General features: G+C 39.9%; 1 protein-coding gene across 1 annotated transcript in view; it reads right to left on the bottom strand.

The window, feature by feature from the left end:
* The window catches only part of ADCY1 (adenylate cyclase 1 (brain)), a 169,320-nt gene that overhangs the window by 18,852 nt on the left and 122,487 nt on the right, over positions 1-27,981 (bottom strand). Inside the window, 5 exon segments of the mRNA XM_010001548.1 lie at positions 2,343-2,432; positions 12,271-12,355; positions 15,822-15,919; positions 17,450-17,644; positions 19,534-19,689. Of these exon segments, the coding sequence (XP_009999850.1) occupies positions 2,343-2,432; positions 12,271-12,355; positions 15,822-15,919; positions 17,450-17,644; positions 19,534-19,689 (624 nt within the window).

Raw genomic sequence — 27,981 nt, 5'->3', positions numbered from 1 at the left:
TGCTGTCAGATCTGATTAAAACACAAGGCCTTATCTTTAATTATCCCTCCCCTTTCTGTTATCCAAGGAGTTCCATTTTGTTTCCCTTGACTAGGAAGTAAAAAAAAATGTTTTGGTGCATTTACTATGGTAAATTTGAGGGAATAGAACCTGCTTCTTCCAAAGGCAGTGTCATGTACACATTGCAGAACTGTTACCCAAGCAAGGGAGGAATTTCTGGCAAACAGTTAAAGTCCCTAGAGCTTCAGTTTTAATTGCTCTCCAACCTTCACCTCCTAACAAAGGAAGAGGATAAGAGATAGAATAAAAGAGAAGAGTAAGATGGTAGCAACATTGATTCAAACAGTCACTGTCACATAAGCCCTGCCCTGTACTTAAGCTTCTCTTTTGAAGTGTGTTATTAGACCTTTTTATTTCATCATAAACACTAAAAATTAAATTTTATAGCATCCTGTAAAATAACTGACAAGTTGAAAGGTAATTAAGCAATACAGGGCATTATAGTAATTTTAAAAGATTGGACATAAAAGATAAAATCTGAGTTAAACTCACAACCAGTAACATTAGGAAATGAGAAAAAATAAAGTGAAAAATCCACTTAATGTGGTTTTGTTCAATATCCTTAAACTCATCCAAAAAAAGAGGCATGCACGAAGGCTTCATAAATGTTGTGCAATTCATCCAGGAAAACACCATTTCTCTACAGCTAAGAGTGAAACCTCAACAGCTATTTCGTCTGCTAGGTGAGAATTCAAGAGGCGTTACTTTGCAGAAACTAATAATTCTACTGATTAAGCATTTAGCCTAAGCATTTATATGGTTATAGGCTATTTTTTCTCAAATAAAGCATAGAGTTGTATTTGTGACCTATTCTAAGTTGTAACTGAATGATTACTGCCTTGTGGAAGGCCAAAACGTCTGAATTCTAATCTGCCTTCTTCCACTGATATTCAATATTGTCTTAGGCCTTATGATGTCTGTTTCTCATTTTCACCATCTTTAAGTAACAGTTGTGCTTTTCTCATTTGGTGAAAATAAGTTTCAGCTCTATGGAGGCTGATCTGCAAAGGTTACAGCTGTCATATTAATCTCAGTCCCAAAATCAGATACACAGAACTTGCTGAGACACTAACTAGCCTGGAGGCACTGCACATCTCTGTTCATTTTGGACCTACATGCACGTTAAGAACAATATATATACCTATGTGCTATTTGGACTGTGTGTTACTTAAACGTTCAGGAATTCCCAGAAATGTCTGACCATTAGTAATTCTTGGTACCTCATAAGACATTGGAATTCACAGACAAGGGATCCTCTGCCCATTCAGTTCATGGGGATCAGCTTGGTATATGTTCTCAGGATAGGTCCAGTGACAAGTGAATACACAAAATAAGGGGCTTAGTATCTCAGTTAGCTCAGTTAGCTGTGAATTGCTCATGAAATTACTGTCCTCCTATTGATCAGGACACTTTGCCTAAATTCCACAGAGAGGCATGATTTGAGACATCTGCCTTCTAAACATTTCCAGTTCTGTTTAGCATGCTATTTTTTTGTGGATTCTTTCCTTTGGGTACCCTAACCTGCTTGATTAATTATCAATAGCAGCCAAAATGTTGAAATTTAGTGCTAGGAATTTGACAAGGCAACTAAATGCCAAATACTTGGGTGGAAGTCTAAATCCCATCTGACATTCAAGTCCACCATGTAGAACTAGCTGCTAATCTATAGCAAAAGAAGCTCAGTTTTCAGAAGTATTGAACAGGTTCACTACATACAAGAGAAGCTTCGTACACATTAGATGTGAATTCATCATATAAGTAGCACAATGTAACCACCTCTTCCTTTACACAATACTGTCCAAAAGATCTTGTTACACAAAAAGATCTCATTATCTTTTCTGATCTGCCTAGATTAAAAATCTCCTCATGTTACTACACAGAAATATGTTCTATAAGTTGCCACACAGAAATAAGTTATGTTATTTAACACCACGTCTTGTGTGTCACAAAATATTAGCCATTGAACTAGCAAGCAAGCTGAACATTTAAAAATAAATTCCAAAAAAGTACATGATATCCGAAGGACATGTGATACTAAAGTCTGATATAAAAAATTCTATAGGTGTTAGCTGTGTAATTGCTAATAGCTTTGCCATTCAACACCCTGACTCAGGACAGTGAAAGTTAAAAGTATAGCAAAAGGCAATTTTTAAGAAACATGATCTACAAGTATGAATAATAAAAAGAGTAGGAATTCACCAGATGAGAATATGGTATGTGTTTAATGGATCAGGTTGTTCTTTAAATAAAATGCTAAATTCATACATGATTTAAATACTCACCACACATCCTTGAGCCACGGAGTATATTAAGATCACAATAAAAATACACAAAATGGTACGAATTTGTATTGTCAGGCACCCTGGAAAACACTAAGGAAGAAAAAAAATATTTACAGGTAAAGATTTTAAAATATTTTTTAATGTGGGGTTGTAAAAAAAAAAAGTGAATAAAGGATAAGAATTGTTTGCCTGCACTGCAAATCCTCAAATAAACATGCAGCTATTATTGTTCTAGAGTCCTGAAATGAATATTTGTCTCCAAGCAGCTGCCTTGACAAACTGGACATTGTATTTGGGTGGAGTCCCGATTTGATAAGTCACTGGGACACTGTTCTCACAAGGGAATCCCCATGCTTGGCAGCCACTCTGATAAACTGAATACTGTCCTTGCAAGGGAATCTCCTCCTTTGTCAGGCACCCCAATAAATGGCACGCTGTCCTTATTCAACAAAAACCAGTGGCTGGCAAGAGGAGCCCCGTGGAGGCAGAGTGCCACCTTGCAAAAGACCACTTTCCTGCTTAAGGACAGAGCGTAGGTGAGAAAATTAGAGCCATTGATCAGTCACCCAGGTTGGGGGATGCCATGCCCCCACACCTGGACTCCCATTCCCCACTGACTAATTTCCAGAACATTCTCAAACCCAAGACAGAGTCTGTGCAAAGTAGGCAGAGCCTCACGCAGTAGAGGCAGTACCAGGTAGCATATAAGAGGCAGACTCAGAATGCTTGATGCATATGCTCACTGTCCAAGGAACACAACATCATGCCAAGACTGTTGCTGGATCCAAGTGTTGTGATATCCTTTCTATCCCCTCTTTATTCATCTCTCCTGTTCTCTCCCTCTCACACTCCCTGTTTCTAACCTTATACTCAGCACATAAGGGTAGCATCTTTTCTAACAATGTTTTGTCAGTTGTAACCTGTTGTTTTGAGAGTGATATTGTTGTGTGTTTTTCAACAAGCTCTATAATCTTACTACATTTTTCAGTAAAGTTGTGTTTTGTATGATAAAAAGGGACTTTGGGGCCCTGGGCTGAACAGTTGAGAAATCAGGGGCACAGGAGCTGTCTTCTTCAATTCCAGTGGCAGGGAACACTGAAAAGAACAGGAAAGCACAACTGGTTAACTCGTGGCTCAGAGGCTGGTGCCATGTGTGGAATTTTGGGTTCTTTGACAGTGGGGATGTTTACACGGCACCAGACCTACTGGCCAAAGATGGAGGGCAACTGTCACCAAGGGGGAAAAGGATTTTCAGTCAGGATTTGGTGGGGCTCATTGAGAGGGCTTTAAACCAGGTTTGAAGGGGGAAGGGAATAAACCAGGCCCACTACAGATGAACTATGGGATGACAAGACAGTGAGAGGCTCATAGAAAAGGCTTTGAACTAGATTGAAAGGTGGATGGGAACATAACTGGGCTTCCTAGAGAGGGGCTTTGGTGTAGTAGCTCAGGATCTGCAGGGCAGAGTGCCAGTTTTTCTGAAAACCAGAAGGTCTATCACCCCTCAAGAGCTAGCCCACGAAACACCTCAAGAGAAATAAGGGATGTTCCTCAAAAAAGATGACAGGGCCAACAGCCCATCTAAAGTGCCTTTACACAAACACATGCAGCATGGGAAACAAACAGGAGGAGTTGGAAGCTACTGTGTTGCTGGAAGACTATGCCTTAGTGTCCACTACTGAAACTTGGTGGGATGCTTCCTATGACTGCAGTGCAGCTGTTGATGGCTACAAGCTGTTCAGAAGGGACAGGTGAGGAAGGAGAGGTGGAGGTGTTTCCCTCTATGTTAAGGAATGGATTGAGTGTGAGGAGATATCCCTAAAGAATAGCCAAGAGGAGGTAAAAATCTTATGGGTAAGAATTACAGACCAAAGCAACAAGGGAAACCTTGTGGTTGGTGTCTACTACAGGCCACCTGATCAAGGGGAACCAACTGATGAAGCATTCTTCCAGCTCCAGGAGGCATTGCACTCACAGGTTCTTACCCTGCTGGGGGATTTCAACCACCCTGACATCTGTTGGAAAATAACACAGCAAACTGCAGACAATTCAACAGACCCCTGGAGTTCCTTGAAGACAACTTCTTAAGCCAGGAAACAGACAGCTCCACCAGAGAGGATGCAACAGTGGACCTGATGATCACCAATGGAAGCAAGATCATGTCAAGACTGGAGGCAGCCTGGGCTGCAGTGACCGTGCAGTGGTGGAGTTCCCAGTCCTCAGGGAAGTCAGATGAGGAGTGTGGTCAGGATCTTGAATTTTAGGAAAGCAAATTTCCAGCTCTTCAAGGAGTTAAGTCAGTAGTATCCCTTGGGAATCAGTTCCCAGGGACAAGGGAGCAGAACAGAGCTGGCAGATCATTAAGGATGCTATCCATAGAGCACAAGAGCTCTTGATCCTCAGGTACAAGAAATGCAGTACGGATGGGAAGAGATCAGCATGGCTGAGTTGAGACCTGCTGGCCAAATTAAAATGCAAGAAAGAACTGAACAAGGGGTTCAAGCAGGGACTAGTATCTTGGGAAGAGTACAGAGACACTGCCTGGTCATGCAGGTATGGGATCAGGAAGGCCAAGGTGCAGCTGGTGCTGAACTTAGCAAGGGATGCGAAGAGTAATAAAATGGGCTTCTACAGGTACATAAATCAGGAAAGGAAGGTTAAAGAAAGAGTGCCAACATTAATGAGCAAAAATGGCAAACTAGTAACAACAGATGAGGAGAAGGCCAGGGTTCTCAATTACTTTTTTTGCCTCAGTCTTCACTGGCTACATCTCTCCTCAACACCTCCCAAGTTGCAGGACATCAAAATGGGGACCAGGGGAAGAAAGTAAGAGAAGACAAGATTTCTTATCACCTGAGTAACCTGAACATGCATATGTCTATGTGACCTGATGAGATGCATCCCAGAGTCCTGAGGGAACTGGCTGATGTAGTTGCCAAGCCACACTCCATGATATTTGAAAAGTCATGGCAGTCAGGTAAAGTTCCTGGTGACTGGAAAAAGGGAAACATTACACCAAATTTTAAAAAGGGTAGAAAGAAGGACCTTGGAAACTACAGACCTGTCAGCCTCACCTCTGTGTCATGGAAGATCATGGATCAGATCCTCCTAGGAGCTCTAACAAGGCACATGGAAGACAGAGAGCTGATTCGATATAGCCACTATGGCTTTACTAAGGGAAAGTCCTGCCTCACCAACCTAGTGGGTTTTCTACAATGGAGTGACCACATCAGTGGACAAAGGAAAAGCAGTGGATGTCATCTATCTGGACTTCTGCAAGGCCTTTGACACAGTGCCCCACAACATCCTTCTCTCTAAATTGGAGAGATACGGATTTCATGGGTGGACTGTTAGGTGAATAAGGAATTGCCTGGATGGTCAATGGCTTGATGTCCAGATGGAGAGGGGTGGCAAGTGGTGTCTCTTAGGGGTCTGTACTGGGACCAGCGTTGCTTAATATCTTCACTAATGACACTGACAGTGGCATTGAGAGCAGCCACAGCAAGTTTTCCAATGACACCAAGCTGGGTGGTGCAGTCGATATGCCAGAGGGACAGGATGCCATTCAGAGGGACCTGGACAAGCTAGAGAAGTGGGCCTGTGTAAACCTCATAAGGCTCATCAAGGCCAAGTACAAGGTCGTGCAGTTGGGTCAGAGCATTCCTTACTATCTATACAGGCTGAGGGTGATGTGATAAAGAGCAACTCTGCAGAAAGAGACTTGGGGGTACTGGTGGACAAAAAAGTTGGACATAAGCAAACAATATGCACCCACAGCCCAGAGGGCCAATAACATCCTGGGCAGCATCAAAAGAAGCGTGGCCAGCAGGTCAAAGGAGGTGGTTAAGCCCGTCTACTCCACTCTTGAAAGACCCCACCTGGAGTATTGTGTCCAGCTCTGGTGTCCTCAACACAAGAAGGACATGGACCTGTTGGAACGAGTCCAGAGAAGGGCCATAAAAATGATCAGAGGGCTGGAGCACCTCTCCTATGAAGACAGGCTGAGAGAGTTGGGGCTATTCAACCTGGAGAGGAGAAGGCTCCTGGGAGACCTTATAGAGGCCTTTAGTACCTGAAGAGGGCCTGAAGATAGCTGGGGAGGGACTTCTAACAAGGTTATGTAGCTATAGGACAAGTGGCAATGGTCTTAAACTAGAGCAGGGTAGATTTAGATTAGACATGAGGAAGAAATTCTTTACTATGAGGATGGTGAAACACTGGAACAGGTTGCCCAGAGATGTGATAGAGGCCCCATCCCTGGAAACATTCAAGGTCAGGCTCAACCAGGCTCTGAGCAACCTGATGAAATAAAAAAGGTCCCTGGGCACTGCAGGGGGGGCTGGACTAGATGATCTTTAGAGGTCCCTTCCAACCCTAGACATTCTGTTATTCTATGATTCTATGAACCTCCTAGGTTATGGCACCGCTCTTAATAGTACCATGCAGAAAATTCAAGTTGCCAACTGGGTTGCTAAAAGAACTTAACTCTCTTAAGAGTAGGACTGGATCCAGCTGCTTCTAGGCTCTTCTCTAAAAGGAGTTTAGAAAGCAAGGGGGTCCAGTCCAAATCTCTCTGGGTTGCCTGTCTGGTGGGATATGACAATTGTGTACATGTGTTTTAATGGCAATTGCATTTTGGGGGGTAATAAATGTGAAATTATTATTACTTTACAATATACCTCACTATAATTAAAACTCTTTGATTAGTAGGATATCTGCTCATAATTTAAATCATAACTTAAGATGGCATTTGATTTTGTTCCCATGAGGAAAACACCCAAAACATCTTTTGCAAATTATCAGCTACAAATAGTAATCCAAGAGATCATCCTGTGGTAGAATAAAAATCTGGAGGAGTATTTGTGTTTTCTGCTATAATAGTGAAGGTAAATGCCAGGGTAGTTTTAATTATCAGAACTCATTAAAAATATCGTATTTGTCAGAGCAGAAAAAGCAGCCGAGAAAAAAAATGTGGTGAAGCTAGTCTTGTGAAACTCTTGCTTATCTACATTTTTATCCTGATTCCATCACTGTGAAGTGTGAAGTGTTTGCTGCTGTGAGCATATATGAAGACAGTGACAGAAGGTGGAAAAGTAAGGATAAGTCTCTCTGGCTCTAGTGCTTATGATTGTTCCAGCATACTGATCTACTCTGGTTTCAAGGAAAGCTGTTTTTCTTGGTTACCCTGTGCATTAAGAATGTTTGGGACATCTATTATCTACTGGATCCATAATACATCTTTCAGACCACAGGACGTCTTCCAGTGACCTCAAGGGGCAAGAATCAACAGCAGGAAACAGATTTAAAGGGTGAACCATCCTGCATTCCTTAAAAGGAGTGGACTCAGACTTAGGAAGGCTGGATTTGACTTAAGATGGAATAGAGAAAGCAAACACCTAATTTTTGGATGAAAGTCACCAGCCCTGAAGAAAAGCTGTTCAGTTCATGAGCTGAACACAGTTAAATGTGAAAACAAATTTTACAAAGAGTGGAAGCAGGGATAGGTATCCTGGGAGAACTATAGAGAAGTTGTCAGAGAAGCAAGGGATCAGGTTAGGAAGACAAGGCACAGAGAGAATTGGATCTGGTCAGGAATGTTAAGGGCAACATGGAAAGTTTCTACAGGTATGTCAGCGATAAGAGGAAGACTAATGAAAATGTGGGTCCACCCCATAAAGATACTGGATACCTGGTCAAGCAGGACATAGGGAAGGCTGAGGTACTCATTGACTATTTTGGCTCAGTCTTCACTGGCAAAGGCTCTGGTCACATCATCCAAGTTAGAGAAGGCAAAGGCATGGACTGTGAAAAGGAAGATCTCCCCACAGTAGGAGACGAGCAGGTTCATGACCATCTGAAGGACATGAAGGTGCACAAGTCCATGGGGACCTGGTGGGATTCATACACAGCTCCTGAGGGAGCTGGCCAATGAAGGTGCAAAGCCACTGTCCATCATATTTGAAAAGTCTTGGTAGTTTGGTGAAGTTCCAACTGACTGGAAAAGGGGAAACATAACCACCATTTTCAAGAGGGAAAACAAAAAGACCCAGGGTATGGGAGGCCAGACAGTCTCACCTCTGTGCCCAGCAAGATCATGAAGAAGATCCTCCTGAAGGCTCTGCTAAGGCACGTGGAAAACAATGGGGTGATTGGTGACAGCAAACACAGCTTCAAATCCTTCCTGACCAATTTGGTGGCATTTTACGATGGGGTGACAAGCATCAGTGGACAAGGGGAGAGCCACTGATGTTACCTACCTGGACCTGCACCAAGCTTTTGACACTGTCCCATGTAACATCCTGCTATCTAAATTGGAACAATACAGACTTGATGGAAGGACCATTCATTGGGTAAGGAACTGGCTGGATGGACACACTCAAAGAGATCAACATCTTGATGTCCAAATGAAGACCAGTGACAAATGGCGTTCTTCAAGGGTCAGAACTAGGACTCGTGCCATTTAACATCTTTATCGGCAACACAGACAGTAGAATTGAGTGCACCCTCAGTAAGTTTGATGATGACACCAAACTGTGTGGCGAGGTTGACACACTGGAGGGAAGGGATGCCATCCAGAGGGATGTTGGCAGGCTTGAGAGATAAGCTAATGCAAACTGCATGAAGCTCAAGGCCAAGTAAAAGGATCTGCACCTGGGTTGGGGAAATACCATGCACAAATACAGGTTGAATGGAGAATGGATTCATAACAGCCCTGAGGAGAATGACTTTGGGGTCATGGTGAGTGAGAAGCTCAACATGGGCCAGCAATGTACGCTTGCAGTCCAGAAAGCCAACTGTGTCCTGGGCTGATTCAAAAAAAGCATGGCCAGCAGGCTAGGGGAGGCAATTCTGTCCCCCTCTTTTGCTTCTGTGAGACCCCACCTAGAACACTGTGTCTAGTTCTGGAGCCCTGAACATAAGAAGGACATGGAGCTCCCTGAGAGAGTCCAGAGGAGGGCCATGAAGATGATAGAGGGCTGGAGCACCTCTCCTATGAAGAAACGCTGAGTCAGTTGGGGCTGTTCATCCTTGAGAAAAGAACGCTCCAGGGTGACCTTATAGCAGCCTTCCACTACCTGAAGAGGGCCTAGAAGAAAGCTGGGGAGGAACTTTTTACAAGGGCTTGTAGCAAGAGGACAAGGGGTAAATTGATTCAAACTTGAAGAGGGGAGATTTACATTAGATATTAGGAGGAAATTCTTCAGTATGAACACTGGAACAGGTTGCCCAGGAAAGTCACAGAAGTCTCATCCCTGAAAGTGTTCAGGGTGGATGGAGCTCTGAGCAACCTGATCTAGTGGGAGGTGTCCCTGCCCATGGCAGGGAGGTTGGATCTAGATGATCTTCAAGGTCTTTTCCAACCCAAACCATTCAATGGTTCTGTGATTCTCTGATCATCAACATCAAAAACACAGCTCGCAGCTGGCAGAAAACTACCCACAGAGAGGGACTTATGTGGCCTTTGCACAATAGAAATAATGTATTGAAACTCACCTTCCTTTCACATATGCAGAGACATTTGCCCTGTATTGACCATGAATTGAAAGTTCATAGGATCATAGAATGGTTTGGGTTGAAAGGGACCTTAAATATCAGCTAGTTCTAACCCCTGAGATTTCAGATGGTTTGACATAGTTAGAGGAGAATTAACTTCATCTGGGCTATGAAACATGAGAATATAGCAACTATGAAACAAATAAAAAGCCATGTAGGATCTGCAAATACATTCTGGCTTCAGTATGGATTAGGTCCTTTTAAATGTAGGTAGAGAGCAACCATTGCAATATCAACAGTCAACTCATATAAACTTATTATGAACCTGAGTTAATTTGCTATACCAGGATAAGTTTAACCATTAGTCAGCATCAGTAAAATGTATTGGGGTATCAGAGGTATATCACCTGTAAAAAAGCAGCGAGCAAATTGCAGAACAAAACCTTTGAATTTCAAAAATCTAAGATTGAAAAGCTGTCTCTCAAAGGAGAGGATACAGCTATGTCCAAAATTACACTCTAAAAAACCCACATAGACTGTTTATGCATTTATTCATCATTATCATACAGTTCAGGTTGGAAGGGACCTCAAAGAGTCTAAAAGTACTGGTCTGCCTTGACCACCAGGGCGATTTCTGCAGAGGTGGTAAGGTCCCTGCCTGTGTCATTGCAGAGAGTTCTTCCTTCTCAGGGTCTGGACTTCGTATTTATCCACGTTGTATTTTATAAAATTCCTGTTGGTCCATTTTGCCAACCTATGTAGATCCCCCTTAATGGCCATCCTGCCAATGTATTGGCTATTATGTCAAAATTTAAGTCAACTGAAAACCTGACATGAGTATACTCCATGTACTTCTCCAAGTCATTGATAAAAATGTTTAAGAAAACATGTCACAGGGTAAACTCCTGTGGTACTCCACTAATTACTCCACTAATTACTGGCTTCCAGGCTCAGTATGACCATTACAGATCAAGTTGTCCACCCAATTAGACCAAAATCCTATGCACACATGAGGTGGAATGTGTGTTTTTATCTATATAAATAAATTACAAAATAATAGCTTTGTTTGAAGGAAATATATATATTGCATTCATTTTGTTTGCAGTCAAGTAAGTTATCTACTGCTTGCTGAAGGTCTAAATGTTGACATGCTAGGCTATTGGGTTAAAAAGGAAAATAAAATTTTAAATGGTAAGGTATGAGACATACCTGAATTAAAACTCTGATTGACATTTAGATGATTTGTACTTCTTTTGGTCATTCTAAGATTGCATCTGCTCTTTTATGATAGCATTTTGGGTTTAACTTTTCTTTGCTTTCTTTTACTTGTGTAATTTTTAACTGAACAAATATTGTCAGATCCTCAAAACACTAGGTAACTGGTACAGTAAAACATTATTATAGTGTTTTTGTGAATGAGACATTTGATGATAAAGCATGGAGAGGTTCAGTCACTTGTCCAGTGTAAAATAGCAAGTAAGTGCCAGAAGACTGATTAAAATAGTGGAATGATCAGTTTACAATTCTATACTCATTAAACATAGCGTATTTATTGTCTTTATTTATTATATAAGACAAATTTTCACCACAAAATTTCAAACTACAATACTCTCAGGTTTTATATTTCTTTATTTTTCTAATGCTGGATTTGATCCTCTAAGACACTGAATCTCTAGAGGAACCCATAATAAATTCAAATTCTGTTGACTGCCAAACAGCTGTAACAAACCTTAAATTTGCATGAGCTCCAGGGAAATGGCACAAAAAGGAGCAAACTTCATCTGTGTTTCTACCATCCATAAATGCAAGAACAGGTTATAAAAAACTGTGCTTTTATGAAACAAAGGACATAATCAAAATTAGTCTCAAATAATTGTGTAATTTAAAAATAAAGATCTGCTTTGTACCAGATACTCTGCTATTATACTGCTTATTTTTCCATGAAAATAACTGCTTTTCTTCTGCCAAAGGGCAATTTTTCTTACCTATAAATGAGTGTGTGCTAATCAGCAAAGCTGGTTAACAGTGTATGCGTTTTTTCCTGATGTTTGTTTGAAAATACGAAATTTAGATTAAGCCACTAGATATTTCTTTCATCAGAAAAAAGTCTGTAGATGCTTTATTCTGATCTGGAAGACCTAATTCTCTCCTACAACAACCAAATGTCCTTCTGCATCATCACTTTTCTGAAAATGTAATGCAGGATAATGAATAATTACTAAAGGTTTTGAAAAGGCTAAGGGTTGTGTATGCAAATCATTGTACTTTACCATCAAAACAGATGCTGCTTTGGCAGGAAAAGTTTTGAAAACAGAGAAGTTAGTAGGACTTCACATCCAGACACCAGTCAGATGGGAGTATGTGCTGATGGCTTCATATTCCAAAGGACAAACAAAGCATAGCCACCAAAAAGAATAGTCATACAATCACTTACTTGTACTCGTGTGACATGTAGGTACATAATACAAGCCACTAGGAAGCATATGCAGAACACCAGGAGAACAAGAACTACGGTACTCCTAGAACCAAAACACAATAGAAGTAAAGCAATGCAACTCAGTAGCAGGTAAGAACAAATATCATAGGGACCCCTGTGAAATGGTATTTTACATGGATGTTTGAGAATCTCCCCCTCACCCTTCCTGTGGTACTAACTGTCACAGGGGAAATTTCACAGTGAAATGCACTGCTCGCAAGAATAAGAAATCAGTAAATGCTCTTGTATATGGTGTCCACTCTAACCTCACTAGGGAGTTAAAAAATTCAACTGTATGGTGTGTCAGGAAAGCCACTTTCTAATTGTAGGTTAATGCAGAAAATTCAGCATGATGACTCTTATAAGTGGAATATGTAAACCAATCACTAGGTCTTGGCAGTTGTGTAAACAGCTACCAGAGGCTTTTCCCTTCTAATGTCTCCTTCTCAAAGATTCAGAAATCAGGGTTCAGTCAATTCAGTCATTTAAATAAAATAAGACCAGACCTCGATCCCTTTTTCTAACAAAACAGAAACTCCCTGTTATTGAGTCTTCCTCAATGGTTAGAAAAATCTTAGGTTTCACAAAGATGCTGTCATAATTATTTTTATTCTTCCCTCTCCTGATCATTCAAAATAGGCTTGTTCCTCATCATGAGTGCAGACCAAGAACTTCCCTCCTCCAGAACATGCTGGACAGCCTGGCCCCAAGCTATCCATGGAACCAGGACCATATGACAACAACATAACATGATCTTCACATCTTATTTTCTAGTCTTGTAAGAATAACCCAGTCAGTGCAGAAGATGTGAGCCATGGCTCCAGCCATATATATACCTGTGTCTTTGATCATCACTGGGGAAAAAAATGCTTATATAGTGTTTCTAACAGAAGAGTGCAATTCTTCTACAGTAGAATTTCTCAGCATTTGGGTTTCATTTCAAGTTCATGTAACAATACACAAACTGGGAAAAAACTGTGGTGTAGTATGTGTATCCAGAACAAGGAGGTGCCTCTAGATGCTGACAGCGTGGATTCTGAACACAAGTATTAATAGACAGCAGGCTCTGCTGTGTTTTTAGAGAATTGGCTTGTATTCAGGATGGCAGTATGCTAGAAAAAAAATGCAGGAGACATGATTGCAACGGCATCTTTTAAAGTAGCAACAGCATCTTTTAAAGTAGCAACAGCCAACAACTAATATTAGTACTGAGTGGGACCCTGACAGAGATTTAGGTTAGCACCAGTAACAAAGGGTTGTTTAAAAAAAATAAAACCAGCATAAGACATTCAAAAGGCTCATCAGCTGGGCTTTTAGTAGCTACACTGCATGTGTGCATCCATAATAGGACAGCTTAGGTTGACAGGAATATAGCCTTACTTTCACAATCTCCATTTGGGGATATAAAACATATCTTTAGCTGACTAGCTGTTTTACTCAGATGATCACAGGAATTCTGAGATTGTCAAGTCCATTGCTTTCAGTGTTTTGATGCAGCAACTGGCTTTCTTACATTTTCTTGTCTCCAGATTTTGAATCTTCTCCTTGGAATGTTGTGATACATGTCAAACACCATTATTATCTCTTCTCCTGTTATAGTAGCACATTACGTGTCTGGTTTTGGCTTTTGAATTCTCTTTTCATACTTATTACTACTTTGGCAATCTGAAGAGGTCCAAATTCTGTGGACAGGGGAAATTTTCCAATACTTCCAAAATTTTAGTATAGGTCATGGTTTCTCATCTGTGTCACAGTGAGGGAAAAGCCTGAGAAGCCTAGTAATTTGGTTGTACGAAGACACCACCAACAGCTACTGGAAGAAAGAACTTAAGACCATTCAGTGGATGGCCATTCTAACTAACCCAGGGACGAACATGGCTTTAAGCAGTCAGGTTCTGCTGAAGCTTGTGTGGATGTCAGATCAGAGCTTAAGCTAAATTTCTGTCCAGCTGTTCTTTATGTGACAATACTTTTTGGAAAGGTTATCAACTACCACATCATATGGTTCTTGGAAATTCATTTTGCTTTCCACTACACTAATACTCATTGTCTCTCCTTGTTCTAAATTGCCATGTACTGCAGCTGTGTGTTACTTCAGGTTTAGGTGAGTGAGTTCTTAACTACACATCAATTAGCTAACAGAGGTCATCTGGAAATAAGATTATTGTTGTAGGTGACTGTTAATTCTTCAGATGAAAAGATATTAGATAAAATTTACATGATGATGATTTTTTTTAAAAAGGTATTTCTCAAACTTTCAATTAAAAATAATAGAATACAGGAGTAGGCATTATTATGACTGAGGATTTGTGAATAGAAAAGACCAGAATTTAAAATGTGATTTTCAGAAAGTTTATTCTGTGGCTATTTCTAGTCCCACCGAAATCCTAATAAGTAGTAAAAGTAAATGAAACTTGTTTTGAGTATTTTTATATTATCATCTGAAAAATATTATTAATAATATTTTTTTTAATATTGAACACAATTGTATCATTGAATCATTAAGGCTGTAAAAATGAAGAGTAGGGGAAATGCAGGCCCTCTGACGACTGAGGTAAGTGCCCTAGAGGCAGAAGACACAGAGAAGGAAGAGTTAATTAACGCCTTCTTTGCTTCAGTCCTCACTGCTAAAGCCAACCCTCTTGAATCCTGGACCCTGGAGGTAAGAGATAAGGTCTGGAGAGTGGAAGAATTTCCTTTGGTAGACGAGGATCAGGTTAGAGGGCACTTAGCCAAACTGGACACCCATAAATCTATGGGCCCTGATGGGATAGATCCATGAGTTCTGAGAGAGCTGGCAGATGTTATTGCTAGGCCTCTCTCCATCATCTTTGAGAGGTCATGGAGAACAGGAGAGGTGCCTGAGGACTGGAGGAGGGCTAATGTCACTCCAGCCTTCAAAAAGGGCAAGAGGGAGGACCCACGGATCTACAGGCCAGTTAGTCTTGCCTCCATCTCTGGTAAGGTGTTGGAACAAATCATTCTGGATGTCATCTCAAAACATGTAAAAGAAAAAAACAACTTTGCACTAGGTTGTTTGTGTGGTGATAGCTTTGATACCAAGAATCTTAATGCAGGCTATAACTTAGGGTCAAAAAGCTGGATTAATACTTCAGTATTTAGTTCTCACTAAGTTATGTATAGTTTTATCTTTGCTGCCTGAAATATCTGGTTGAAAGCCTGCACAAATATATTTAGAAAAGTTGCGGTAACATCTTTGTAGTGCAGAAATGTTTAGCAGATTTCAGTGGTTTTGTCTTCTAAGTGCCTCCTTCTACCAAAAGAAAAAAGGAAACAGGGAGGAAATTGTTTTAAATAAGCCAGAAAAATGTGGCTACTTTGGACAAATGGAAAAGTTAAACTGAGGATATACCAACAGAGAATCTTCTGTTTGAGAAGATACCAACCTGGGTGCTAATTCCCATTCCAAAGACATTAATGATTTGTCCTGGGCAGGAAGCTTGAAAATGTTCCACTTTGAATTATAAAGGTAAAAGGCAAACACTTACTGTGGTATTATTAGAAGGTAGACAAGGCCAAATAAGGCAGCTAGAATTAGTGAGAGAACTACAGCACTGGTGAAGTACTCATCCTGAAGCTGGTGGTACTGTTAAAGAAATTAAGAAATTAAAGACAGTGAGCATTTTATACATATCCAGCCACCCACACTTGTCCATTCTCAGTAAAAAAGAGCCTAAAAGAAAACCAGCCCTTATCAATTTTACAAACACAAAAAGATGAGGCAATTCTACACAGCTACTAATTATCATTTGACTACTAATTATTTCTTGACAGCCTTCTGTTTCAACTTCTGTTTCCTGTTGGCCTAGCTATTTAGTTTTTGCCCCATAACTACTAAATCTGGGTGAGGCTCAGACATTATTAATCTTTTGGAGCAAAAAAGGATTCATCCAGTTTGAACCAGAAGAAAGTGGCATTCCCTCCTCTCCACTTATACATCACAAAAAAAACAAAAACCAAACCAAGCAAAAACAAACAAACAAAAAAACCAAACAAAAAACCAAAACCCAAACAAAAAATGCCTCCACAAACAAACAAAACCAAAACAAAACAAAAACATACACACACACAAAAAGGTCAAAATGCCCTTGGTTCTGCCTTTAAGGAGTTTTGTTGCCTCAGCTGCTCAGGACTGGACACTAACAGGTGGGCTGAGGGCAGCTTCTAATGAAAGACAGGGGCTCGGTTTGAGCAGTTACTGTCACTGATTCCACTAAGCCACAGTCCTTAGAACACTTTTAAGATGTGGAAACACGATTCTTTCCTCAGAAAGATCCAAATTTCAATCTAATTTATACCAAGAGACTTTCCTATTTTAAAATAAAACCATTATAATTAAATAATAAATGGCTGTGGAAACTTGAAACCAAAGTTACTACTTAACAGCTTTAAAAAACTGAGTCCAATGTGGCTCACATCCCTCTGACTCAAAACAGTACTGACATGACATCTTAAGACTACCAAGTGACTTACAGTGGAGAAATAAATGCTGCTGCCAAAGTAATCCAAAATCATGTCATTTTTGCTTTTTTAAACACATAAACTAAAGGCTTTTTTTTTTTTTTTCCAATGAAAACAGCTTGTATACACAAACAAATCTACTTTGTTAGCAGGCTTATAAGTCTGGAGTAAGTCCACTGGTTTCAGCACAACAACTGCCATAAGATCTCTTGACCAGAGATTTAAGACTTCTTTATATTTTGTATAATTTATGGGAACAATATTTATCAAGCTGTGTATGCAGAGGAAAGCATCCTCCTGTTGTTAATGCTTCTCCTGAGCAGATGAGACAGTAGGTGGCCACACTGCCATGACAGAGAACCAAACAGATGATGCAGGTCAGGCACTTGGGAGAAGCAAAAGAAAAGCCAAAACACTGGATGCGTAACTTTATGGGTTAGGATCCTGATGAGTAGCAAGATACTGATCTTTCTTTTTGTCCTCTCCAATTACTTCCATAGAAGGTGGAGATTATGTCTCTTTCTTAGCTGACAGTCAAGAGGATTATTTAAAGATAGCAAGTAGAATTTAAATGTTGTCTAAAAACAAGCAAAAAACCAATGCTAGTTGGCTTATGGTCAGCGAAATAAGTAAAAATAATTTTAAAAACCCTTACTTTATATTCACGTTCAATTTGCTTATACTTCAGGGTAATGAAGTTCAAGTCAGCCATCTCAGACTCAGTTTGTCGGGCCTCTATCAAACGGCTGATGTATCTGTTTACTCGGGTTCCTGGAGTATTGTATACAACATTGGTAGAAAAAGAGGAACGATTCCTGAGTTTTTCAGAGGCTGTCCTTAACGCTCTCCTCTGTAGCACAGATGAAGAAAGAAACACAGATTTTATTAAAATTGAAATTTTTCACTGCTTTTTCATATTATCTCAAGCTCACAGACAGGATGAGGAGTTCATTAAGCAGAGCAACCACAAAAGAAAGAGATCACATCTCTTCTCGATTGCCATATTTTAAAAACTCCTTAGTTGAAGCCCCAATCTCTTCAAAATCAATGAAAAAAATGCCACTACATTCCAAGATTTCAATCCTCATCCAGAAGAATTATCTCAACATACTGTTCTGACACTTCTCTGCCACTGAGGAAACAATCAGCTTGATCCTAATCAGTGTGACTTTACTGAGTTCTGGGGTTTTTTTGTTTGTTTTTTTTTTAATGGAAGATAGGGAGCTCTGGGCATCCTGAAAACAAGGCAACAAGATTCTTCATGATACAAAATAAGTTCTACTCTCCAAGTCTGTCTAGGTAACAATAAAGATAACTTTTCTTAACCACTTGCACAATAACCATATGTGATTTCAGAGGATCTGAAATCTCAAATGTTCCTATCTTTAACTCACCAAAGTGGCTTTCTTGTCAAGACCTTCTTGTTATGCCTTAAATGCCCTTGCAGATGTAGATGGAGCACTCCAAGAAATTATCAGAGCTAACCTGTGCCTCACTGACATTATTTCCACAACTAACAAGATGATCATTCACAGTCCTTTTCAGTGCTAAAGATTTAACACAGAGCATTTCTGAAAGGGATTTTAGACAATCTGTTTCACTTTTCAAAGAGAGCACTCAGCCACACAGAGAGCATTATCTCAGCCACACTGGTGATAACTTTCAGTTAAGGGAACTATAATCTAAACCATTATGGCTAGATCTACACTGGTATGACTGCCCATGTCCTAGCACACTGAAAGGATCAGGGCCTTCACAATATACTCTTGTAGATGCAGAATTTTTTAACTAGAGTGAGAAAGATGTAGGCAAACCTTATAAAAGAAAACAGTCATCTAATGGTTAGCACATTGAACAGAAAGAGACATCAATTGAACATCCATTTCACCTCAGAAGGGGTCAAGCCTTAATTCCCAGAAGAGTTTTGACAACCAAGCTCAGGCAAGCTGTACTATTTTTATACAGTTAAAGGAATACTTTTTTATCTAACATCTGCAGAGTTCAGGAAGACAATTTGAAACATCATAAAATGGCAAGCCTGCTCAGGTATAAGGGTGTTGGCTCAGGATATAATCAGTTGAGTCAGCAAGATGTTACAAAAGCACACACAATTTCTCCCTTCACAGCAGTCAGTACTTAATAGACCACTTTTTAAAGGCTACACTAGAAAATATAATTTTAAAACAGATGGTAAAAAGGAATGGTGATGTCTATGCATGCAATTCTGCAGGTATGGCTATTTCCTGTCTTATTCTACAAATAGTTATTCTGAGATCCTCATCAGTGAACAGTGGACTACAGCAGATCATTAGCTTACATAGGTTATGTTATATGAATATTACACTTGAATACTTATTAACAGTGGGAAGGGTTAACTGCTGACTGATACCTTAGTTTTCCAATTGGAAAGAAGAATGGACTTTAGCAAAGATCCCAGCCAGTAATCCCAGCTACAAAGACAGCTTCAACGGGGGCCCAACTTAAATGCCTCTGTGCAAATGCATGTAGCTTGGGCAACAAACAAGAGAAGTTAGAAATGTGTGCAAGCCTGCAGGGCTATAACATTATTGACATCACTGAGATGTGGTGGGATGACTCCTATGACTGGAGTGAGGGGAACAGAAGGGTACAGACTCTTTAGGAAGAACATGCAGCTGGTCAGGTCACCCCATGTATTCTCAGAGCAGGTCTGCTTGATGTGGCCCTGCAACTGATGCCCAAAGTGCCCATATGAATTACCTTATCATCATCTTCACACGTCATGACATTGGAGAAAGGTATCTCGGCTTTGAACATCTTACGACAGTGCATGAGCTGAACAAGCAGGTAGCAGACTGTCTTGAATTTCATTCGTTTGGCAGGCTTAATGTCTGAGAGAATCAGTCCAGGAAATATCTGTTGGTAAGAAAAATAGTATTTATATCTATCACTACATTCCCATGCAGACACACATACCTGCAGACATTTACAACATCTAGTAGACACGACAAAGCAATATTGTAATCAAGAAGTGATGCATTTTTATAAACATTATGTATTATGAGCACTTTATATTTTTTTAACCAGAGATATAAAGAATATACTGAACAGAGAGTATTTTAACACATACTTAACATTTTGGGAACTGTTTTCTACATAGAAGTGTAGACTACAAAAAGTGTATTAATGACAAACTCATTACAAAAAGTATTTGTATTTCTTTAACCTTAAAGTATATTCTGGAAAAGCACAGGTACAATAAAGGAGCACAAGAGCATTTTTATTAATTGATGTTAAAGAACATAATTTCAATCTTTTTCTTATTTCCTCATTTTGTTGCTTCAGCTACTGGTAAGGTCATTAAAATCAGAAGAAGATAGTAAAGATACACTTACATACATGCCCTGAAAGGTGGCTGTGAGGCATTGACATTTTATCTTACATCTTATTTCTTCAAAGCAATAGGTATTATACCACAGATAAATATTCTTAAAGGGTTGGGTATAATCTATTACTTTCACTATGGAGTTCCCAATTCAGCATGGCAAAATATTTTCCTGGTTGACATTTAAGCCTGTATTTAACTCTTGCTGACTGTAGTAAAACCTTAGGGCATTTTCAGATGCTTTCACACATCAATTAAGAGTGATTCTTTATTCTGCCTTCAATATTTATACCAATCCTATTAATGCTTCTGGCACGTGGGATGTGTAAAGCAGTTTTCATGGGAAATGTGGAAGGATCCCATTCCACCACAGTATGGCAATTTAAGCTTGTGAAATTAGTCTTTTCTGAAACAGCAAAATAAAGAAGCACAGAGGAAAAGAAAGAGCAAAACACAATCCAAAAACCTTTTCAAATGCTCTAAAATCCAGAAATGACACTGAGGATTTGCTGTCCAGCCTTCACCATAGAGCAGTTTACATAATTACTTCAAGGAATGAAGAAGGTTAACTGGAAGCGTTTGTTTAATGCATGTTTTCATGGATACCTAAATTTAGAGGGACAGAGTAGATGACACTGCTCATATTCTGAATGGCTTCTCAGTTACTACTTTGCTGTTCTGTTTAAGTCCTACAGCTATGTGCTTGCATTTTCTGGAGAATCAAGGGTGTATCTTATTGATCTACCAGTACTCTGTTTAGTCAGTTGCACTGACTATGACTATTCTGAAACACAACAATTATTTGTATATAAATAGCTGTACATTTTGTATTATCAGATAGCTATGTTATAAAAGCATGACACATTTTCAACATCAAAAGGTGCCTAGGTATGCATATGTGATTTATTGTGCACTGCAAGTCTGACTGAAGCCAGCTAGCATCACCAGCACTGTACTGCATGGGCACCAGGTGAAATCTAAAAGAATTTATTGTGTAAAAGTATTTATTGTGTAATTAATCACTTGTATAAGTGATAGTTTAATAAAAGTCTCCATTAAGAGATTCCCAATATGAATCCTTTATTTTGAGGGCTTTCTGGCAGAAGACTTACTTATCAACCTTTTGATATGACACACATGAGCAACTTTCTTGAAACTCTCTACAGTTTTGCATTTGGCTTCATTATTTTAAGATACAAGAGATAAAAAGGGAATACATAGAAGTTTATAAGTGGACCATATCTCAAGAGCTCTTTCTTTGCTCAAACCTTTCACTGTGGACATTACATTAATCAGATCAAGAACTTCAGTTTTAGGTCTCCCTTTAGATTGGCTGGAAAAGACACTCTTTAAGTATAGAGAGCTGTCAGACAGCCTTTGGGAAATGCCATAGTAAAGGTGCAACAGTGGCAAAGAACAGGTGGAACATCTTACTAGGAAGATTACATTCCAGAAGGCATGACTGAGAAAGGTGAGGATGTGGGTGTGACTATATCCTCCTACAAGGTTTTAAAGTCCTATGAAAAAAGAATTCAGACTTTCCTCGATGCAAACTTCTTATAATGTATGTGTTTCTAAGAACAACCGGCAACTTGAAAACTTTGAATTAATTCAGTTTGGCTCAGGTGGTATGGCCCTGCCACCAATATGATTTTTCCTCAAACATATTTTTATGCAGCTCCCTGGCTATATCTTCAAAGAAGTAGACAAAACATTTTTAGCTTATACCATTGACCGGTCTTTTAATTTATAAATCTTATCAGCAGACAATATATCAATAGTTATATATATAGTTATATATTGGAAATACAGACGGAGTGAAAACTCCTTGTCTTGGAGTCAAACAGAAGTTTATGAATTCAGCTAACTGAAAAAAATGAAATAGTGTGTCTACTTCTGGGCTCCCCAGTACAAGAAAACCACTTACAAACTGGAGTGAGCTCAGCAAAGGTTCACCAAAACAAAAAGGCATAAATCATAGAATCATTGCATTATAGAATCATAGGGGTTGGAAGGGACCTCTGAAGATCATCAAGTCCAAGCTCCCTGCTGCAGCAGGAGCTTCTAAGAAATATCACACACAAATACATCTAGACAGGTCTTGAAAGCCTCCAGAGAAGGAGACTCCAACAACCTCTCTAGGCAGCCTGTTCCAGTGCTCCATCACCACCTTTTCCTCGTGTTGAGGTGGAACTTCCTGTGTTGTAACTTGGTGCTGTTTTCCCTCTTCCTATAACAGGGCACTACTGAAAAAAGATCAGCCCATTCTTGACATCCACCCTTTGGATATTTACAGACATTAATAAGGTCCCCTCTTAATCTTCTCAAGACTAAATATAATAAAAAATAAATACATTAAATAAATAGCAGTAATGCATATGACAAATGAGAAGAACCTAAGGGGATTAGTTCAATTACCTGGAAGAAGAGAAGGCTAAAGAGGGATGTAATTGCTGTCTTCAGCCACCTAAGTAATAGTTAGAGAGAAGACAGAGCCAAACTCATCCCAAAAATGCTCAGAAGAGACAATGAACATAGTCTGGAACAAGGGAAATTCCTCTTTCATATGAAGAACTGCAGTTTTAACTGTAAGGATGATCACCCACTGGAGCAGTTGCCAAACCCAGCAGGGGCAATAGCACTCAATCAGAAGAGATGCCCCAAATAAAGTGAATCTAATTGTGAAGCTGGAACCCTGCTTTCAGGAGGGAGGTCAGCCACAAGACCTCCAAAAAGCCCCTTCCAAATTCAGCTAGCGTGTGATGCTATGAAAACATGGGGAACACATATAGCTACTGGTCTTGATGGCTGGCCAAGAACCTAAGCACTCAAAGGACATTGCAACACACACAAGTAGGGCACACTGGGAGTTCTCAGACCATGTAAAATTTTATATAGGGCTTTTTCTTTTTGTGTTTTTGTTTTTGTTTTGTTGGTTTTTTTTTTAGCCTAGTGGTTGCAGACATACAGATTATGTGCTGGGACTGAAGATTTTCCATTCTACTATTATATATTCACAATACCAAAAATCAAAACAAAGGAATTCTCTCCTACTTTCATCTCACAAATGATGTCCCTTTTTAATTATTAGTTTTACAGCAGAACAACACTTTTGACACTGTGTACTTCTGAGTGTAATGTTTAAGTAAACTCATCTTCTGCTATAAGCCTCTGATAAAAGCAAGAAATACAGTATAGTCTGTTGAAATAGACTTTAAAAAAACCAAGCCTAATGTTTTTCACTCTGTCTTTTCTCTGAACTTGCTCCCGGTCAGCACTACGGGAAAGCTGGACTGCAACATTGTCATTCCAGCTCAGTTTGTCAGTGTGTTTTACTTTCACACTTCTTTTTGACCCCTGGGATCATCTCTTATTCTTTTTACTGTTCATTTGTTTCATATTTTTGGAAAAGGCTAGTTGTTTGCTGCAACACAGCTGGCCAATAAGGTTAAGAGCTGAGATTTTCTAACAGGGGACTCTGAAAGCAGCCAGACTATCCTATAGCTTTGTGAGCATCCTTAAGTATGCAGAAAACCAACAAGCACTGATTAAAATTCCAGGAAAACACCCCAGTGTTTGAAGCTCATGTAATACTCTGATAAGGGATTCACTGGTGCTTATCTGTGATTCTCAGAAACAGCACAGACTTGTTCCCCTGACTATATTCAACTGCAGTGTTTAAAATGGCATGGGAAAGGAGATACTAATGCTATTCAGAACACATTTACAGAAACCATAAGTGCTCTGGCACTATGTCTGTGCTTTCTACCTTCAGGCAGGCAGCAACATGCCAACTGACATTAGCTTTGCCATCCTTTTCTGCTACCATTATGATACATTTTGCTTACCACACCTCAGCTGTCCACCAGGAAACTATATTAGTGATTCCCACCAATAAATAATACAGCTTCTGTAAGACAGACACTTAACTTTCAGAATAGTGTGGACACTTTCTTGACTTAGATATAGAAGGAGGTTTTAGAAACTGTGAAGGTTAAAACAATCCTTGTTGGCAGAGTGGACAGTGGAACTGAGTGCACCCTCAGCAAGTTTGCCAATGACACCAAGCTGTGTGGTGCGTTTGACAGGCTGGGGGAAGAGATGCCATCAAGAGGAACCTTGACAGGCCTGAGAGATAGGCCCATGCCAACCACATGGAATTCAGTAAGGCCAAGTGCAAGGTCCTGCACAAGCACAATTACAGCTTAGGTGGAGAATGGATTGAGAGCAGCCCTGAGGAAAAGGACTTGGGGTGTTGGTTGATGAGACATCATGACCTGTCAATGTGTGCTTGCAGCCCAGAAAGCCAACCATGTCCTGAGCTGTGAAGAAGTGTGACCAACAGGTCGAGGCAGGTCATTCTACCCTTCTTTCTACTCTGCTCTTGTGAGACCCTGCCTGGAGTACTGTGTCAAGTTCTGGAGCCCTCAACATAAGGACGTGGAGCTGTTGGATTAAGTACAAAGGAGGACCACGAAGACGATCAGGGTGCTGGTGCAGCCCTCCTATGAAGACAGGCTGAGGGAGTTGGGATTGTTCAGCCTGGAGAAGGCTCCAGGGAGACCTTATAGCAGCCTTCCAATACCTGAAGTGGGCCTACACAAAAGTTAGGGAGGGATTTTTTTACAAGGGCATGTAGTGATAGTTTGAGAGGTAATGTTTTTAAGCTGAAAGATAATAGATTTAGATTAGACATTAGGAAGAAATTCTTCACTTTGAGGGTGATGAGTTGCTGGAACAGGTTTTCTGGGAAGTTGTGGATGCTCCCTCCCTGGAATTTTTCAAGGCCAGGTTGGATGGAGCTTTGTGCAACCTGACCTAATGGAAGATGTCCCTGCCCACGGCAGGGCCATTGGAACTAGGTGATCTTTAAGGTCCCTTCCAACCCGAACCATTCTGCGATTCTATGATTCTATCTCTAGATGATCAAGAACAGAGAAAATATTATACCAGAGCCCTATGTTTCTCCCTTCTACAGATTCCATGTTTTTGGAGAAAGAAAAAGAAGATAGGAGAATGATGTTAGAACTAATTCCACCATCACTGACAGCCCAAGTTGTGAGCTGTCACCTTGACAATGATGCAGTAGCCACTTTACAACTGCAGAAACAGTCCTGAAGATGTACAGCAACATACTCTGCAACATAAACGTAATTCTAACAAAAAGCTGTGTGTCTGTCTGTTAAATTAGATATGGTAAGTTATGTCTGAGGTGTTAAAACCTGAAATGTCCAAGTTATGTATTTAAATCTCTGGTTAATTTACTCAGTAGGAGCTGTCAACCGCTGAGAGCAAGGACCATCCTGGATTCTTCCAGGCATGGCAGCAGCAATAGCTGCTGGTAGTCATCAATTTGAAAGCAGAAATGATCAGTGTATGCCCAGCTATAGACTCATACACCTAACAGGGCATTTCAAGTTGGAACAATTTTGTCAAATATATTTTTGCTTGCTGTGCATTAGGAAAGGACAGAGTTTGAGTAACTGGAAAAGTGTTCACATTCCCTGTGCTAACTGTGAAGCCCTCTGCTTCTGTTACTACTTAAGAGTTTAGGGGTCAGAGCTCTAGCACTCCGTAAGTGCTGGTAAGCATATGATCACTTAAGTAAAAACATCCTCAGAATTAATTAGTCCAGGAAGCTGACAACTTACAATGACCATGGAAACTTTATTGAAACAAAGTGGATTGGATATTTTATAAAAAGATAAGAGTCAGATGCAAAAAACTCCTAGGGAGCTTCTAGCCATATGAATGTATTTATTTGCCCATAAGTGCTCTGTGGCAAGCACAAATTTTACACATTTGAAAAAAAAAAGGAGAATCTGAGAACAGTGAGGTATGTTCACTTAGACCTAACCAAAGTGATTAAATAAAATTAAGTTAGCAGAGAAGGAAATTTACTACAAGTATAGATGGAAGTTCAATTTGCATGGAAATAATACATTAAAATAATTAAGTGCAGTAATTTTAGACCTGTTGTTTCACTCAGTTTTTCCTTTTGTAGCCTCCTTTTTTTATTGTTCACATGATGATGCCAAGATGACACCATTTAATCAGGCCAGAGAAAATCTAACAACCTGTTGTAAAAAATCCTAGTCAGACATAGGTTACAAACATCAAATTGTTTCACTTAAGAAGTTAGATGAAGGTATTATTAAGACATGATAGAAGGCATCTCAAGGGTGTATATGAGCAATTACATTTGTGAAACATGCTAGTTGCTAATAATGATTCACAAGTAAAAGTGATTCACCAGTAAAGTAAAATATCAAGTACAGGTAGTTACTATGTATTTCATCTATAGAAAGCAAAAAAAGCCATCATGAACATATGTTGTTTTCTCTTGTGCTATATTGCAAAATGTTAATTCCATACTAAGGAGAAAAACAATAAAATCACCTATAGGAAAGACATAAGTAGACAAACCCCAGTGGCTGGTGGTTGAAAGATCTGAAGCCCAGTAATTTAACATAGAAGGCAGACCATCTGCTTCATACAACAAAGCTGTGATGGTTAACAGTAAAGGAGGACATTGTATTCCAAGTAAAAAAATACTGCCTTTTTAAGAAGAAGAGCAAGAGAAATTTTCTTTCTTTTCCTGTTACTCCTTGGTAACAAAACTGCATTGAAGGAAGTTTAAAATTACATCTGTTTATGGCAGATGAAAGAACATATAAAAGTAATGTGACAGCCTTTGCCACTTTTCTAACAGCTATTGTCATGTGAGTTAGAACGAATCTCAGGTTGCTGAATTCCTACCTATTCAAACCCGAGTCAAAGAAGTTACTGATCCAACTTTTGAGCTGATAAATCCATCTGCAGTTCATAATAAATTACACCACAAGTGTGTAGTGCAGATAATTCTCTACGTATTTCTGATATTTGCAAGAGTTTTTACGTTTTAAATAGCATTTTCCAAAGGATGGTCCTGAGCTGTGTTCGCTTATTGAGATAATTCTTGAACATTCTGGTGTGGATGAGCAAACAACTCCTAGAAAAATTAAAAAATAAGAAGAATACATACAGAAGGTGGAAGCTAGGTCAGGTACCTTGGGAGGACTACAGAGAGATTGTCTGAGCCTCTAGGGATCAGGTTAGGAAAGCCAAATCCCAGATAGAATTAAATCTTGTCTGGGTTGCAAAGAAGAAAAGCTTTTATAGGTATGTTGGGGGAAAAAGGACAACCAAGGAAAATGTAGGCCCTCTCCTGAAGGAAAATTGAAACCTATGCAGGACAATGAGAAGGCTGAGGTTCTCAATTACTTCTTTGCATCAGTCTTCACTGGCAAGTGCTCCAAGCCTTACCTCATGAGTCACAGCAGGTGAAAGCATGGACTGGGAGAATGAAGTACACCTCCCCCTTCCCATAGAAGAACATGTTTGTTACCATCTAAGGAACCTGAAGGTGTACAAGTCTATGGAACCTGATGAGATCACAGAATTAAAGAATCATAAAGGTTGGAAAAGACCTTCCAGATCATCAAGTCCAACCATCCACCCTACAACCCCTAACCACTAAACCACCTCCTGAAACACCACGTCCATCTGTTTTTTCACATCTCCACGGACAGTACCTCCACTACCTCCCTGGGCAGTCTGTTCCAATGCCTCCCCACTCTTTCTGTGAATGTTTTTTTCCTAATACCCAATCTGAACCTCTCCTGGCAAAACTTGACTCCGTTTCCTTTTGTCCTATCATGAGTCATTAAGGAGAAGAGGCCAACACCCACCTCACTACAACCTCCTTTCATGTAGTTTTAAGAGACCAATAACCCCTCCCCTCAGCCTCCTCTTCTCCAGGCTGAACAGCCCTAGCTCCCTCA

Source organism: Chaetura pelagica, unplaced genomic scaffold, assembly GCF_000747805.2.
Source record: "Chaetura pelagica isolate M959 unplaced genomic scaffold, ChaPel_1.0 scaffold7, whole genome shotgun sequence".
NCBI lineage: Eukaryota > Metazoa > Chordata > Aves > Apodiformes > Apodidae > Chaetura > Chaetura pelagica.
The sequence above is the reverse complement of the archived record's forward strand: the minus strand, read 5'-3'. Positions and strand labels throughout refer to the sequence as shown.